Source organism: Saimiri boliviensis, chromosome 19, assembly GCF_048565385.1.
Source record: "Saimiri boliviensis isolate mSaiBol1 chromosome 19, mSaiBol1.pri, whole genome shotgun sequence".
In the NCBI taxonomy this organism is placed as follows: Eukaryota; Metazoa; Chordata; class Mammalia; order Primates; family Cebidae; genus Saimiri; species Saimiri boliviensis.
In genome coordinates this window covers 12,072,121-12,088,971 of record NC_133467.1, presented here as the reverse complement: position 1 = coordinate 12,088,971, position 16,851 = coordinate 12,072,121, and the positions used below count along the sequence as shown (strand labels likewise).

At 43.1% G+C, this 16,851-nt stretch overlaps 1 protein-coding gene across 2 annotated transcripts; it reads right to left on the bottom strand.

Moving 5' to 3' along the window:
* Positions 1-1,162: 1,162 nt before the first annotated feature.
* On the bottom strand, positions 1,163-16,476 carry RNASEL (ribonuclease L). 2 transcript variants are annotated; one of them, XM_003925310.4, is made up of 7 exons: positions 16,278-16,476; positions 12,206-13,849; positions 11,000-11,085; positions 9,109-9,314; positions 8,257-8,389; positions 3,962-4,098; positions 1,163-3,287 (listed from the first exon to the last, which is right to left on the bottom strand). In XM_003925310.4, exons 2-7 carry the CDS (start codon positions 13,683-13,685, stop codon positions 3,101-3,103), a joined length of 2,229 nt encoding a protein of 742 aa, XP_003925359.3. In that variant the 5' UTR covers positions 13,686-13,849; positions 16,278-16,476; the 3' UTR covers positions 1,163-3,100. The 2 variants fall into 2 exon arrangements, with proteins under 2 accessions (XP_003925359.3, XP_010334366.3); XM_010336064.3 differs by lacking the exon at positions 3,962-4,098 and having other exon boundaries at positions 3,102-3,287.
* Positions 16,477-16,851: the final 375 nt, after the last annotated feature.

Below are 16,851 nucleotides of genomic sequence, written 5' to 3'. Positions count from 1 at the left end.
GTTTTAAAAATCAAATAAGACCATTAATTTGGGGACAATTAGGTGACCAGCAGTGACATCAAGAGGTGGAAGCCAAATTTCCAAACACAGATGTCACCTGCCTATTTGTGATGCTGTTGGTTGTGGTATTGAGAGAGATCGTCATCTAGGGAGAAAGGGCAAAAACTGATTCGCTTAATGATTAACTTGGGAGCACTCGATGTTTAGTGGTTTAGCAGAGAAGGAGCTGGGAAAGGATGCTGTGGAGCAGCAACCAATGTGGAGGGAAAGCAGGGGAGGGAGGCGTTGATGTCGGAAAGACAGTTTTAAGAGCAAGGGGGTAGCCAGACAATTAAAACTGTAATTGTTAGGTTGATGAAGACAGGGAATCAACCTTGATAAAGACAGGTGGATTGGGCACCAGGCTTCCATGGAGATAACTGGATGAATGCCCTGATGCATCTGAACGGTGGCTAGTCCAGCCTGCCTGGAATCACTGTCTGTGGCACTCCAGAAAGGCCACACCCTATGGACTCACTGACCTGGGTTCGCATCCCGGCTCTTCCACTTACTTGGAAGTGAACTTGGGCAACTTACCACTTGTTTCTGAGCATTGGTTGTTTCTTCCATAAGCTGGCAATAACCACAACTCATGGCATCATCATGGATATTGCTGGAAAGTATTAGGCACTCGAAAACGGTAAGTGCTCAATGAGTTGTAGCCTTCTGAGTGTCACCATCCTGCTCTCACCTGTGTTGCTTGTCTGGTGCATTCTGGGTGGGCAACCTCCTGTCTCCTCTGTGTAGCTGCCTCCTCTGCTTAACAAGCCTGGGCACAGAATCAGCCTGCCTAACACAGGACCTGGTGTGAATTACATGCTCAATGAAATGTTTGCGGTGACAACAACTGAACGAGAAATGTTCGTAGAGACGTGTCAATGGAAACGCTCAGAGAATTCAAACAGAGGGGAAAACGATCCGTTCCTCCCTTCTCTCTCTACACGCCAGGCCCACATTTTTCCAGAATAACCAGAGAGGCAAAAATAGCTCCTTTTCCCATTTTCAGAGAGCAGGATGTCCTTTCTTAAAACTTACCCAGGTATTACTTAGTAAGCATTTTCTGTTGTGGATATCACCACTTCCTAAAGTGGAAATGCCGCTTAAAGAAAATCAGACTAAATAAGACAATTTAAAGTTTTATTGAGTAAGCTTCACAGGTGGGCATTTTGATTGACATATCCAGGTACTCACTACAAGTCAGACAACCAAAGCTTCATTTTAAAAGTTAAAGCAATCTTGCTGCTCATAGAATATTTTTTAAGCCTTAAATCTAACCAACATTTAATTTCATTCAGTGATATCTATTTATCCATTGCTAGATACCTCCTTTTCAGAAAGAACTTAAAGGTACTGTTTTATTCCCATTACAAAGCTCTATCTAAATCACCACAACGATTCATGGAAAGACCACCAGACTTAGCACCAGAAAATCTGTTCAAATCAAGATAGTAATACTTCCTAGCTATATGTCCTAGAGTAAATCAAAATGCTTCTAACCTTAGTTTCCTCATCAGCAAAATAAGGATAATGATGTTGACCTTAAAAGATTGTTTTGAAAATTCAATGAAATAAAATATGCAGATGGAATGTATCCATTATAAAGCACCAGCAAAATGCAAGGCAGTATTATTATTCATGTGCAAAGACAGTTCATTCATCATTCAGTGCATATTTATTGAATAGTCCCACTTGACAGGCATTTTGCTTGACAGTAAAGATACAAAGTCAAGAGAAGATAGCCATGGGCCGTAAGGAGCCTAGATTCCAGTGGAGGAACCGAAACTAAAAGGCAGAGGAAAGCTCTGTGTGCTTGGGAGCCAGAAAGAACTCCTAGACTGGGTATGGGAAGCGAGGGAGGCCTGGAGGCCTCCTGAGGGGCTGACACTGGAATAAACTCCATCACTACATATCCAGCAAGAGTCAACAAATCTGAGTCCCTCCTCTGTGGGGTGGTCCACATACTCCACAGTCCTGGGCCCTAAGCTAGTTCAAAAGCATCCTGGCCCTTTAAGGCAGGCGTTCTCAACCTCAGCACCATTGATATTTTGGTCTGGATAATTCTTTGTGGCAGAGGCTGTCCTGTGCAATGTAGGTTTGGCGGCATCCTGATCTTTACCCACTAACTGCCATAGCACGCCCACCACGAAGCCGTGACACCAAAAACTTCTTCAGACACTGCCAAACGCTCTCTGAGGTACAAAATTGCCCGCTATTGAAAATTACTGCCTTAAGGTCATGGAAAACCAATGCAGTTGGTTCTGGAAGGAATGGGATTCATGCACCCAGTGCTCAGACTTATACGTGGTGCTCAATGAATATTGAATGAATGAATGAATGAATGAGCTTCTGAAGTCCCTATATATGTTTTGGGCCTCATTCGGAAGAGCCCTGGCTGATAGTTAAATTTTAAGGTGCCCAAATGAGAAGTACCAATAATACCACATCCATTTATACAGTGCTGTGTATAAATTGAATAATCTTGGGCCCAGTAGCTCAGGTTCCTCATTTCTTAAATGGGGATAACAATCCCTGTTTTGCAAGCTCGTTGGGAAAATTAAATGAGAGAATTGTAACATATGCAGCATTAGGGGTCAGGGCACTCATTCTTTGGGTGCAATTGACAAAAGGAATCTTAGCAGAGTGGCCTCCCAGTGAGTGGGTAAAACTTATGGACTAGTCCAGGCGTCCCCAAACTATGGCCCGCGGGCCACATGCGGCCCCCTGAGGCGATTTATCTGGCCCCCCGCCGCACTTCAGGAAGGGGCACCTTTTTCATTGGTGGTCAGTGAGAGGAGCACAGTATGTGGTGGCCCTCCAACGGTCTGAGGGACAGTGAACTGGCCCCCTGTGTAAAAAGTTTGGCAACGCCTGGACTAGTCAGTCTGGGCATATACTGCTTTTGTTACAGACACGTGGAATACACTGTGCCAGGGACTGACATATCAGCTATGCAACTCATCCCTCACAAGCAGGCTGGTGAGTGAAAAGGCCCAGAGCATGGTGACATTCCAAGGACTCTACAGCTGATAAGCAGCTCCCTGAACTCCAACAACTCAGTTCATCAGCACCCAGGGCTGGCCAGCCCACTGGCCCCGCCAGCTCCATCACACTGAGGCTTGTTTGGACTGTGGATGTGGGGGAAATGCTTTCTATATTCTGTGTTCTGTAGTTTTGCATAGACATAGATCACCAGATCTGGAAATGTCTTCTGAAAATACCAGGAAGGATCTCCAATTTTTAATTTTATCCTGAAATAAAACACAAATGGTTCAGCATGCTTGCCCCAAATTATTCTTCCCCACTTCACCGCATATAGCCCTGATGATCTCTTTGCTCTCTTGATTCCTAACACAGAGTGAATAAGGACTTTGGAATCTGACAGAGCAAGACTCCTCCCCTGACTCTTCAACTAATTGTGCAACCTTTGGCCACAGTCTTTCTGAACTTTAGATTGTTCATTCATACAATGGAAATAATGCAATGCCACAGTCCTCTGCCTACAATTTCAAAATCCAGAAGAGCCCTGAACTGCCAGGTATTTTGTGTTTGCAGCTAACATTTTTGGCAACAAAAGCTGGCATAATTAATGGGGGCTATTTTTAAACATATATAACTCTACATTCACTTTACCCAGCCGTCCAGTCTCCTGTGTTACTTCACACAAGGGAATCACTAGCTCCTGTTCAATTTGTTTGACCATTTTTCCAACAAAAAATGACAAGGAAGATAAGAGCCTGCTGGACATGTCCCTCATCAATTGTAAGGCCATTGTGATAGAGCCTTTTACAAACAGAGGGAAGGAATTACTTTTCTTTTATCAAAATGGATTTTCTTTTCTCCATCACAGATATGAAATTAGAACTGGATTTTTAAAATTGTTCTCATTCCACATATAATTTGTAGGAATGAAAACAATGCTTACTTTTTATTTTTTTCTTCATCAATGTGTTCTCCCAAATTCCGGATGAACTTCAGCAGATCACCCACAGTGTTCTGGTAGCAATCTTTTCCTTTCTTTTTATAAAACATATTCATTTTTTTCATAACATATTCATTAATCTTAAAAAAAACACAAAAATGTGGTAGCAACACAAAATAAATCCTGATGGAATATTAATACCAAAAGACAAAATATAAATTTGAATCTCTTCTTATATCTATAATTACCAACTAATTAATAAGGCAAAATAGTAGAAAAATGGAAGTAAATGCTGTATACCAAAATGCTAACTATAATTGTGTCTAGTCTGGGCGTGGTGGCTCACACCTGTAATCCCAGTACTTTGGGAGTCCGAGATGGGCAGATCACCTGAGGTCCAGAGTTCGAGACCAGCTTGGCCAACATGGTACAACCTTGTTTCTACTAAAAATACAAAAATTAGCCAGGTGTGTTGGTGCCGCCTGTAATACCAGCTACCTGGGAGACTGAGGCAGGAGAGTCACTTGAACCTGAGAGGCGGAAGTTGTGGTGAGCTGAGATCGCACCACTGCACTCCAGCCTCAGCAACAGAGCAAGACTCCATTTCAAAAACAATTAAAAATTTTTCAAAATTCAAAAAATATATAATTGTGTCTGGATGTGAGATTACAAGTATGTTCAAATTTGTGTCTGTATTTTGCAAGTAAATTGTTTTCCTAAGAAATTAAGTATATTAAAATATGGTTAAAAACTCTTTGACTACTATACTAGGAAATTTGTTCATTATACTACACATATTTTTATCCTGTGGCCACCCTTTCAAATTCATACTTGATTACATTTCTTTCTTAAAAAGGGCTATTCAGACTGAAACCAGGGCTGGCAACCATGGCCAAAGTGAGTGTTTATTATTATTATTATTGTTCTCACTCATAGGCGGGTGTTGAACAATGAGAACGCATGGACACAGGGAGGGGAGCACTACACACTGGGATCCGTTGGGGGGAAATGGGGGAGGGACAGGGGGTGGGGAGGTGGGAAGAGATAGCATGGGGAGAAATGACAGATACAGGCCAGGGGACGGAAGGCAGCAAACCACACTGCCATGTGTGTACCTATGCAACAATCTTGCATGTTCTTCACACGTACCCCCAAACCTAAAATGCAATAATAAAAAAAAAAAAGACAGATAAATGGCCAAAAAGCATATGAAAAAATGCTGAACATCACTAATCATCAGAGAAAGGCAAATTAAAACCCAATGAGATATCATCTTATACTAGTTAGAATGGCTGCTATTAAAAAGTCAAAAGTAACAGATGTTGGGGAAGATGCAGAGAAAAGACAATGCTTAGACGCTGCTGGGGAGAAGGCAAATTAATACAACCTATGTGAACGACAGGAAGGAGATTTCTCAAAGAACGAAAAATAGAACTGCCATTTGATCCAGCAATCTCACCACTGAATATCGACCAAAAGAATCTTTTTCTTTTCTTTGTGGTTTTTCTTTTCTTGAGACAGAGTCTCACTCTATCACCCAGAGTGGGGTGCGGTGACACTATCTCAGCTCACTGCAGCCTCTGCTCCACAGGCTGAAGCAATTCTTGTGCCTCATCTTCCCAAGTAGCTGGGATTACAGACATGTGCCACAATGCTTGGCTAAGTTTTGTATTTTTAGTGGAGGAAGGGTTTCACCGTGTTGGCCAGGCTGGTCTCAAACTCCTGACCACAAGTCAAGTGTTCTATTCATCTCAGCCACCCAAAGTGCTGGGATTACAGGTGTGAGCCATTGCACTCACCCCAAGAAATCTTATATAAAAAATATACCTGCACTCATATGTTTATTACAGTACTATTCACAATAGCAAAGATATGGAATCCACCTAAGTGTCCATCAACAGATGATTGGATAAATAAAATGTTTTATATGTAAAAAATGAATGTTATATATATAAACATATATATATATATTTCAGCCACAAAAAAGAAGAATGAAATCATGTCTTTTGTGGACACGTGGATGGAACTAGAGGCCATTTTCTTACGTGAAATAACTCACAAGCAGAAAGTCAAATATCACATGTTCTCACTTATAAGTGGGAGCTCAGTAATGTGTACACATGGATGTACAGAGTGTAATAATAGACAGTGCAGACTTGGAGAGGCGGGAGGGTTGGAGGAGGGGAAAGGATGAGAAATTACTTAATGGGTACAATATACATTATTCAGGTAATGGTTACACTAAAAGCCCAACTTTACCACTACACAATATATCTGTGTAACAAAACTGTGCTTGTACCTGCTTAAATTTATATTTTGGACAAGGTTACTTGTTTCTCCTTGCCTGCAGGTGTCCCAGATTAAGTCCGTTCATATCATAGTAACGTCATCCTCTTTCTTTGCCACCCTCATACATACAGAGCCATAGATGGCTCTCATATTTAGAAAGAGTTTGGGCTACGAGATCAAGGTGCGACAGTCATGAATCCAGGGGGTCACTTAAGAAGAGTAACTGATGAAAAGAGCAATGCTGGTGAGGATGCTGCTAAGACTGGCCCGGTGCACTCTGCGCAGAGCACCAGTGAGAAACCCCAAGCATGCATGTGGGGCAGGATGGTGCAAGTCCAGAACCAATACAGTCATACGAGCCAGAAAACCTGGGCTCCAGACCTATGCTGACAAAATTAATTGTGTGACCATGAAAACGGGCAAGTCAACAGTAAAACAAGGTATAAAATGGGAATTGAAAGGCAAAACTTGAAGTCTATCAAAATTCAGTATTAGTCCATGGCATTTAGGGAAAAGAACCAATAAATTGGGAAATAAGAGAACGAGTTTGTCTTTCCAGCTCTGCCAATCTCTGACTGTCCAGGCATGCATCATTTGAGTACAGTCTCTGAGCCTCAATTTCCTTGTTGATTAAAGGAGTTGGCGGACTTGACACCATCATAGCTTTGTGTAGTGGTGTGGCTTAAGCATATGGATATGGCCTCTGCAGCCATCCTTCCCAGCTTCAAATCCTGGTGCATCCCTTACTGGTTCTGTGTAATTGAAAAAATTATTTTTCTATGCCTCAGCTTGGCCATCTGCAAAATATAGATGACTGTCTCTGAAGTTGTGATAAGGATTAAATGTGGTAACTCATGTAAAGTCTCAAGAACTAAGGCTGCTACATGATCAAGCACTACATAATCGTTAGCTATCACTAGCATAGCTGCTTTCAGATTTCTTTGTTTCCACAAGTTAAAGTGTTAGCCGAAGTTTTATAGACATTCGTTTAGTAAAGAGTCACGGTACATCTACTCCGTGACAGGCATACAATAATTGGCAAGACAGTGAGTAGTGTCTGCCTTCATGGAACTTCAGGCTAGCAAGGAAAATGGACCTTAAGCCAGTAATTATGAGTGTGATGTGAGGTCTAGAGACCAGTGAAGGAAGGAAAGCAAAACAAGAATCAGGAGAAGCAGAGTCCCAGGACAGGCCTAGGATAGAAAGCTGTTGGTTTCCAAGACCTGAAGATTACGGATTCTCCCACAGTGCTTTGCACATGTCCCTGGGATGCCCAGCACACATCCCGCAGCATCATTTCCATGGGCTTCTCAGCTCCACAGGGACACACTGTATTCTGCTTTGTATGCTCAGGGCTTTGCATGGGCCTAACACATAATTGGTATTGTGTAGATTTTTGTTAATTAATAATGAAAGTTCTGATAGTACTGTCTAGATGAATGAGATGGTGAAGAATTTTGTAGAGTTCTTAATGCAAGTTAAGTGGAACTTTTCTTAAAGAGAACAATTTGAAAGATCGTCTTTTCTTCATAGACTATTTCTTCTGGCAGAATGTAGGTCTGTGTGTGGATCCTGAGAGCTGAGCTGTTCACAGGCAGTGGAGGCAGCCAGGCTGTACCTGGACTGATATGCCTCGTGGTGAAGCACTTCCCTTGGATTAAGCTCTGTTTACTCGGATGCTCTTGTTATAATGGTAATAGAATTATCAGCCAAGTGTGAGGAAAGGCTCATGGACTAGGATAATGCCATCCAGGAGGCGTCTGAATAACAGTCTATCAGGGGGCTGTGGGTCTGGGTGGGACAGAGAGAAGACCAGCTTCTAAAAGGGGGAGCAGATACTCTGGCAGGTGGCCTAGAGGGATAGGAATGGGGAGGGCAGGCAACAAAATTGCCTCTTTGAGCCTCTGGTTGGCCACCACTGGTATAAAATAAGTTAGAAAAACTAACATAAAACTTTACACAGATTCTAATTCCTGGAACAATCCCTGCACCGTAGGAATTGTTCCTACCTTAGTTGTCCACTCGTCAAAACTTTTGGAATGTTCAGATGGCCCAGGTTTCAGCAGTTCGAGGATCTTGCTTCCACATTTTCCTGTTTTGACGTCGGATTCATTTCCCACGTTCCGAAGTGTCCTATAGCGGCTGAAGAAGACCAAACGATCACGATCATCCCATCCCTCCCACTCTTTCCAGAGCAAAGAAAACTGTTAGATTTGGGTGGTTTTTGTTCTTTTGCTTTTTGTGGGGTTTTTTGTTTATTTGTTTTTGTTTTTGTTTTTTTGGGGGGGGGGTTGAGATGGAGTCTCACTCTGCCACCCAGGCTGGAGTGCAGTAGTGTGATCTCAACTGACTGCAACTTCTGCCTCCTGGGTTCAACCAATTCTCCTGCCTCAGCCTCCTGAGTAGTACAGGCACCTGCCACCATGCCCAGCTAATTTTTGTATTTTTAGTAGAGATGTGGTTTCACCATGCCGACCAGGCTGGTCTGGAACTCCTGATCTTGTGATCCACCCGCCTCAGCCTCCCAAAGTGCTGGGATTATAGGCACGAGCCACCATGCCCAGCCAGATTTTGGGTTTTAACAAAAGTAATACAACCAACGCATGTCTTCAGAAATTCTGCATTATGGGAGAGGCAAGCATCTCTTTCTTCCCCACCCCCACCACCGCCCCATCCCTTATTCTTCAGAAACAAAAAGCAGACTACAGAGAGGTTAAGTAATCTCTCCAAGGACACCCAGCCAGTAAATGCCAAGCTGAAAAAGAGCCTGGGTCTGCTGATTTGCACCCTGGACCTCTGTCTGCACCACCTCACCCTCTCCATCCTGGAGGCATGAGACTTCTGCTCAAAGTTGTACTTACCTCTCCCAAGTCCAAAAGAAGGGATGATCTAGCAGGTCACTCAGACAGTCCCTCACATGTGCCCCAGGGTGGAAGAGATGATTAATGAGGTCCTTAGTTTCTTCATCTGGAGAAAGTTGAACCACCTCTTCATTACTTTGAGCCTTCAGTTCCTCAAATGGGATGCTTCCCTTCTTTACCACATAGAGGACCAGCCGTCCAAGATCCTGCACAAAAGCCGTAAATCAAGCCAAAGGTGCTTATGAATTATCTGGATAACCTTGGAAGGAGTGGTGCAGGATATTAACAAAAAGAAGCTGATAGGAGAAATTTCAAGGAATTTGTAGCCTTGTTAGGGAGAGAAGACACAGATTTGTGCATAGAGACCTCTGCAAGGTAGTACATAGTCCAAAAGAAGACATTTATGCAGCCAACATATGAAAAAAAGCTCATCATCACTGATCATTAGAGAAATGCAAATGAAAACCACATTTAGATACCATCTCATGCCAGTTAGATGGCAATCATTAAAAAATCAGGAGACAACAGATGCTGGAGAGGATGTGGAGAAATAGGAATGCTTTTACACTGTTGGTGGGAGTGTAAATTAGGTCAACCATTGTGGAAGACAATAGGATGATTCCTCAAGGATCTAGAAATATAAATACCATTTGACGCAGCAATCCCATTACTGGGTATACACCCAAAGGATTATAAATCATTCTGTTATAATGACACATGCACACATATGTTTATTGCAGCACAATAGCAAAGTTTACAATAGTGAAGACTTGGAACCAACCCAAATGCCCATCAATGATAGACTGGAGAAAGAAAATGTGGCACAAATATACCACGGAATACTATGCAGTCATAAGAAAAGGGTGAGTTCATGGCCTTTGCAGGGATGTGGATGAAGCTGGAAACCATCATTTTCAGCAAACCAGCACAAGAACAGAAAACCAAACACTGAATGTTCTCACTCATAAGTGAGTCTTGAACAATGAGAACACATGGACACAGGGAGGGGAACATCACACACCAGGGCCTGTCGGGGGTAGGGGACTAGGGGAGGGACAGCAGGGGGTCAGGGGGATTGGAGAGGGATAGCATTAGGAGAAATACCTAATGTAGATGACGGGGTGGGGGGGCGGATGCAGCAAACCATCACAGCACATGTATACCTATGTAACAAACCTACACGTTCTGCATACGTACCCCAGAACTTAAAGTATAATTTTAAAAAAAATAGGATGCCCTCCTATTGCCTATAGGAAATAAGGTAATGAGCTGTGATGGTTAATATTGAGGGTCAACTTGATTGAGCTGAAGGATGCAAAGTATTGTTCCTGGGTGTGTCTGTAAGGATGCTGCCAAAGGAGATTAACATTTGAGCCAGTGGACTGGGAGAGGCAGACTCACCTTCAGTCCAGGTGGGCACCACCTAATCAGCTGCCAGCAAGGCTAGAATAAAGCAGGCAGAAAATGAAAGAGCAGACGACCTGCTAGGTCTTCTGGACTTCATCTTTCTCCTGTGCTGGATGCTTCCTACCCTCAAACATCGATATCCAAGTTCTTCAGCTTATGGGCTCTTGGAGTGACATCAGTGGTTTGCCAGGGACTCTCCAGTCTTTGGCCACAGACTGAAGACTGCACTGTCGGCTTCCCTACTTTTGAGGTTTTGGTACTCAGACTGATCCGCCACTGGCTCCCTTGTTCCCCAACTTGCAGCCTACCTATTGTGGGACTTCATCTTGTGATCCTGTGAATCAATTCTCCTTAATAAACTCCCTTTCATATATACCTATGTCCTATTACTATTAGTTCTGTCCCTCTAGAGAACACTGACTAATACATGAAAGAATAAGGAAGCCAAAAGAAGAAAGATGATAAACTGGATGGTAGAATTTACCTCCAGATCTCTCTTGACTTCCTGTGGATCTCCAGTCCACTTGAGGCTCTGATCAAAATCTGCCAGGTGAACAGCATTCTTAGAATCTAAGGAAAAGTTTGCAGAGGCACATTGAAAATACTCATTCTCCATAAAGTGAGAGTTAATTGATTTATGTAAATATGTAACATGCTGTAAAAATCATCATTTCTGTGGAAGGCAATAATAAACCTTATATCTGTCTTGCTGTTCACCCCTCAAAACACCGCCATGTGCACTGTCGTATTTATCTATTAGGTATCTGTCAAGAGCAGAACTCACATTTTATTTTTTCCAGGCCAGTGGGTAGGAAGGGATGAGGATAAGTTCAACCAACTCCTCATTCATGCAATTCCCGCATCCAAAAGCACAGATTTGTAAAGGAGCTGTTTCCTCACACCGAGCTTAAATCTTAATGCATGTCTATGGATCGGGTATGTATTCTGCTTAAACCTTTAGGCAAGAACAGCCTTTCTTGAGCACCTATGATATACCGACTGACTTACTACTTAGTCATTGCATGTAGACCTCATAACAGCCTTAGGAAGGAGGCATTAGCAGCCTCAAGTGAGGAAACTGAGGCTCACCCTATCAAGTGACTTGTCTGAGGTTATAAAGCTACACACTGGTGAGGCTAGGCTTCAAGCCACCCGAATCATCGCCAAAGCCCTGGCTTGTTCCACTGCATGGGATTGCTTCCTGGGACTTTACGGTCAGCTCTGCTTGTTTCCTTTAATATTATTTTTCTTTCCTTTGTTTGGCTTGGACCAGTGGATTCTAACTAGTTCTGCCTTGAAGTCTGTGTCCTCACTATGTCATATCTCGTCCTGACAGCCTCAGTTTTGACCTCAGATTTGCCAGTAAGTCTGAAGGAACTCACCTCTAGGATTCTCAAATTTCTGGAGCTAGTTTGATCCATGAAATGCCTTCATCTGTTTATTCTGCCAATGGAAACATAAGGCTAGCCTGGTATTCCGTTGGCATCTGCCAACCTCCATGTAGACTAAGAGAACCCAGTATGATTGGTAGCAGGAGACACTGCACTGTAATTATGAATTTGTTGTAATGATCCTCAAATTGAATAATCCACATTTACTCTAGGCCTTCCCTCTCTGCAAGGAAAAACTTTTCCTTTTGCAAACAAAGACCTCAGAATCGGTAAGAGAGAATTGAGGATTGGGGACTCACTTATTAAGATGTTTTGTGGTTGCAGATCCTGGTGGGTGTATCCACAGGACAAGTGTAGTTCTTGGACAGCCTTAAATATAGATGACAGGACATTTCGGGCAAACTCATCTTCTTCATTGTCCACAGCTTCCCCTCTGTGCACATCCAAATACGCTTCCAGAGTCTGTTCACAGAGGGTGACACACACAAACAAGTGGCCCCTGTGGCTCTCACTCCCATAGAAGGTCACCAAGTTACTGTTCTCTCGGCTGCTTTGCAGACAAGAGACTTCCTGCCGCGCACGTGGGCTCCCCTCACAGAACGTCTTCACAGCTACTTCTTGCTTCTCATAGAACCCCAGGTAGACGCCCCCTTCCGAAGTATCAGCGATTTTGTATTCATCATCAATAAAGAACTTGAGTTTGCCAATCATGGGGCGGTATATTCTGTGGAGATTCTTCAGGGCTGCCCCCCAGCGTGAGCTCTGAGGCTTCCAGTCTTTGGCAGGAGGGTGAAAACGTTCTTTGGCTCCATGATCGAGAAGAAACTTCACAAGGGAACTGTCATAATGCCGCCTCGCTATCATCACAAGATCCCCACAGTCCGTACTGGCTCCACGGCTGCACAGCAACTCAGCGATCTCCTTCAGTCTGAGTTCAACAGCAAGCAGCAGGGCCGTTTTGCCTTCGCTGTCTGTGTCATCGATCTCTATGTGCTCTTCCTCCAGAAGCCTCTGCACCAACCCCAAGTGCCTCTTCTCCACGGCCAGGATCAGGGGCGTCTTCCCTTTTTCTCCCCTCACATTGACATCAGCCCCGTGGTCCAGCAGTAGGTGGGTCGTAGCCTCCACATTCCTATTGTGAGAGCTCAGGAGAGCACGGATCAAGGCATTTCTGCCCATATTGTCACAGGCGTTGACATCTGCCCCCATCTCATCAAGGAGAATCTTCAAGACCTCTTCGTGGCCTTCTTCAGCAGCGTCCATGAGAGCGGTGGCCCCTCCTTTCTTCAGCCGCTCTTGATCCTCCCTTGTCTTTCGCCTCAAATTCACATCTGCTCCTCTCTCGTGAAGGAATTTTAGGGCTTTGACCTTGCCATACGCAGCGGCTTCCATGAAGGCTGTGAAGCCATAAAAATCACACTCATTGACATCTGCTCCTTTAGAAAGGAAAAGTTCCAGCAACTTCACGTTCCCCTCAATGGCCGCAACGATGAAGGGGGTGGCCCCATTCTTCTTCCTCAGAACAGGGTCAGCACCGTGAAGAAGCAGAAGATCCACAATGTCCTCCCTGCTCATTTGTACCGCGTTATGCAGAGGTGACCAGCCCCCTTCCTCTTCCTGGAAATTAACGTTGGCCCCGCCCTCCAGCAATTGCTGGACCAGGCCAACATCTCCCTTTCTAACAGCTTCAATCAGCAAGCGATTGTCTTCCGCTGTAGCTCTTCTACTGCTGGAGGAGGTGGGATCCTCCTGGAGGCTGTTAAGATCCCCGGTCTCCATGACGGTAAATGCCACCTGCTACCAATTTTTGCCTTTTCCCCGAGAAAAGGCCAACTTATCTCCTTGCACTTAATCAAAGAAGCTTTGAGTGTAAATTGGGATTCTCTGGCAACAGAGCAGCAGTATGAGGAAGGCACGAGATTCTCAGTCTTCTGACACTCCACCTGGGGATGAAGAGAGGCACTTTGTAATTTTACAATAGGGAGAAAACACTTGAATCAGAGAAATTAATTATAGTAGTATTTTTTTCTAAATATATCTATTTCTTATAAAACTTTTAAATTACAGAATATTATAAATATATGTAAATTCAAAATTAGAAAATTATTTCTCTCGTCAAAATGCCCAGAAACAGCCAATGTTAATATTTTGGTGTATTTCTATAGAGTTTTTAAGGCATTTGGAATTATACTCTGTAAGTAACTTTGTATCCTACTTCCTTTCATTTAATACCATACTGTAAGTTATTTCCTATATTATTGCAAAGTCTTGTAAAACATTTTTCATGGTGGTATAATATGAAATCATACAAGTGCTTTATTCCTCTATCACTGCGTGGTTTTCAAAAATAAGTTTTAGCTGGGCACAGTGGCTCACGCCTGTAATCCCAACACTTTGGGAGGCCAAGGTGGCCAGACCACCTGATGTCAGGAGTTCAAGACCAGCCTGACCAACATGGAGAAACCGCATCTTACTAAAAATACAAAATTAGACAGGTGTGGAGGCTTATGTCTGTAATTCCAGCTACTCAGGAGGCTGAGGCCGGAGAATCACTTGAACCTGGAAGATGGAGGTTGCAGTGAGCCGAGATCATGCCATTGCACTCCAGCCTGGGTGACAAGAGTGAAATTCCATCTCAAAAAGAAAAAAAAAAAGTTCTAAACGGTTTTTTTTTAATTAAAAAATTTTAAATAATTCTAAATGATGTTGCAGCAGATTCAGCTTATTTTAATTTATTATAATAGATCTTGCAATAGATTTCATATAATAGACTTCAAAGAATTAAATGACTATTCAAAAGATACGATTGTATTTAGGATTTTTAACCTATATTAGCAAATTGTTTTCAATGTCATATAAATATATTCTTACGAGAGACAGCTGGCTTTTAAAAAAAAAAAATAAAAGACCCTGAAAATATGTATACCAACTATTTATCAATAAAAACAAGAAAAACCCTCATTCAATAGGAAAAATACATTTCATGGTTTTTTTTTCCTTTGCATTTCTTATCTCACCAGAAGGTTTGGTCACTGCGTTTGGTGACTCTGAGCATGTCCTCTTTGTACAACCGTGTGCCCCTATTTAAAGTACAGACAATATCTGACTTACGATGATTCAACTTATGATTTGTTGACTTTGCAATGGTAAAAAAACAATAAACATTCAGTAGAAACCACACCTCTAGTACACATATGATCATTCTGTTTTTTACTTTCAGCACAGTATTTGATCAATACATGAGACATTTAACACTTTATTATAAAATAAGCCTCGAGCTAAATGATTTTGTTCAACTGTAGCCTAATGTAAGTGTTCTGAGCCCATTTAAAGTAAGCTAGGATGGATAAGCTATGACGTTCAGTAGATTAGGTGTATTAAATGCACTTTTGACTTACGATATTTTCCATTTAGGATGGGTTTATCTGTATATAACCCCACCATAAGTCAAGGAGCATCTGCAGTAGTGAAAAGAGCTTGTACTCTGACCTTAGAGAGATCTAAGTTTGAGCTTGTGGCTGTGTGATTTTTTACTATTACTTCCTGTAAACTTAGATTGTTGAATCTCAATTTTCTATTTCCTGAAATAGGGACAAAAATAAACACAGTCATGTGTGTAAAGTATATAAAAGTACAGTGTGTTGCAAATATTAGGTACTCAGTAAATGTTAAAGCTAATTATATCCCTTTATGAAAAAATAAACTGCTTAACGAATTCTGTTCTCCCTACGTGTGTGCATATAGCTACTACACAAACAGGCAACTGGCAGCTATCAATTTTGTCCAACTGTCAATCAGATCTGAGAATTACAGATCCAATTCAGTCATCAGACAGCGCAAAACTGTTATCTGAATATTTAAATAACTGCATCTGCTACAGAATTCACAAAGCAACCCTTTTTCAGCAATCTCACCACTCTTGACAGTTTCAAAGCCTCAGAGGTTAATTGATCGGTAATTAATTGTGCAACACAAACACTTCGAACCAAAGTGTTTGTGTAGACAGTCCCAGTTACAATCAGATGTGAGGTGGGCTGGCATGAACAAAGGAGCCCTGAGTGACACATCAGAGCTGAGAAGAGAGAGGCGCGCCAGCGGAAGTACTGCAACAGGCAATTCTGCTTTCAATTTCGTTTTCTCTATGCGACCAGAGATGCCTGAGAAACCAGGGACATGGATAAATGATGTGTGGATTGTGACAGAACCTCCGAAAGGCTCTGCAGGAAGGTCCCTCGGGGCAGCCAAGGGCTACGAGCTCTGCTCCACATCCCAGGCCCTCCGGCCCCGAGCCACTCCAGTCCCTAAAGCCCAAGAATTCTTCAAGATCGACTTCTCGAGATTTTCTAGCTTGCCTCCTTCTGCCTGCCTTACCTTCTCAATTCAGGCATCTCGATTATTCCTTTGCCAGCCGCTGTGCCTGGAAGACTGATTGCAACCCGAGCGGTGGTTTCCTCCTGCTGCGTCACTGAGCCAGGAGGCGGAGCCTGGAAAGGAGTGAGGATTGTGGAAGAGGAGAAAAAGCAGCCACAGGCTCACTCTGGCGCCAGGAGCCGAGCTTCTGCTTGCACACTTTCTGGAGGAAAGCAATGACCACTTTTGGTCTGCTGAGAAGAATGTGGTGCCCTGGGTCACGTAGCTCACCTCTCAGTCTCGCAGCCTTGCAGGTGGGAGTGGCCAGCTCCATCCATCACTCTTGCATCCTTTCTCTGTCATTGCAAATCCTGGTCTTCTTGAAAGAAAGGAATGGAAAGTAAACACATATTGAGCACCTACTGTGTGCCAGACACAATGATTTACAGGCAGCATGGTCCCAGTTAACCCCTGAGAATCTTGTCAATTATGAAACTGAGGCTCACGGAAGTTAAGTAAGCATGCAGCCCGAGCCCTGTCACCTGCCTCGGCTCACGCAGTTCACAGCCCTGAGGCAGTGTGGCCTCCTCAGAAG

Bases quoted from the DNA above. Each gene is read 5' to 3' on its own strand.
- RNASEL (XM_003925310.4), bottom strand. From the start codon at position 13,685: ATGGAGACCGGGGATCTTAACAGCCTCCAGGAGGATCCCACCTCCTCC. The intron at 9,315-10,999 runs GTAAATTCTACC...GCTTTTGTGCAG, and splicing joins AAGTCAAGAGAGATCTGGAG to GATCTTGGACGGCTGGTCCT. The intron at 4,099-8,256 runs GTAGGAACAATT...GTTTTTTTTAAG, and splicing joins TTGACGAGTGGACAACTAAG to ATTAATGAATATGTTATGAA.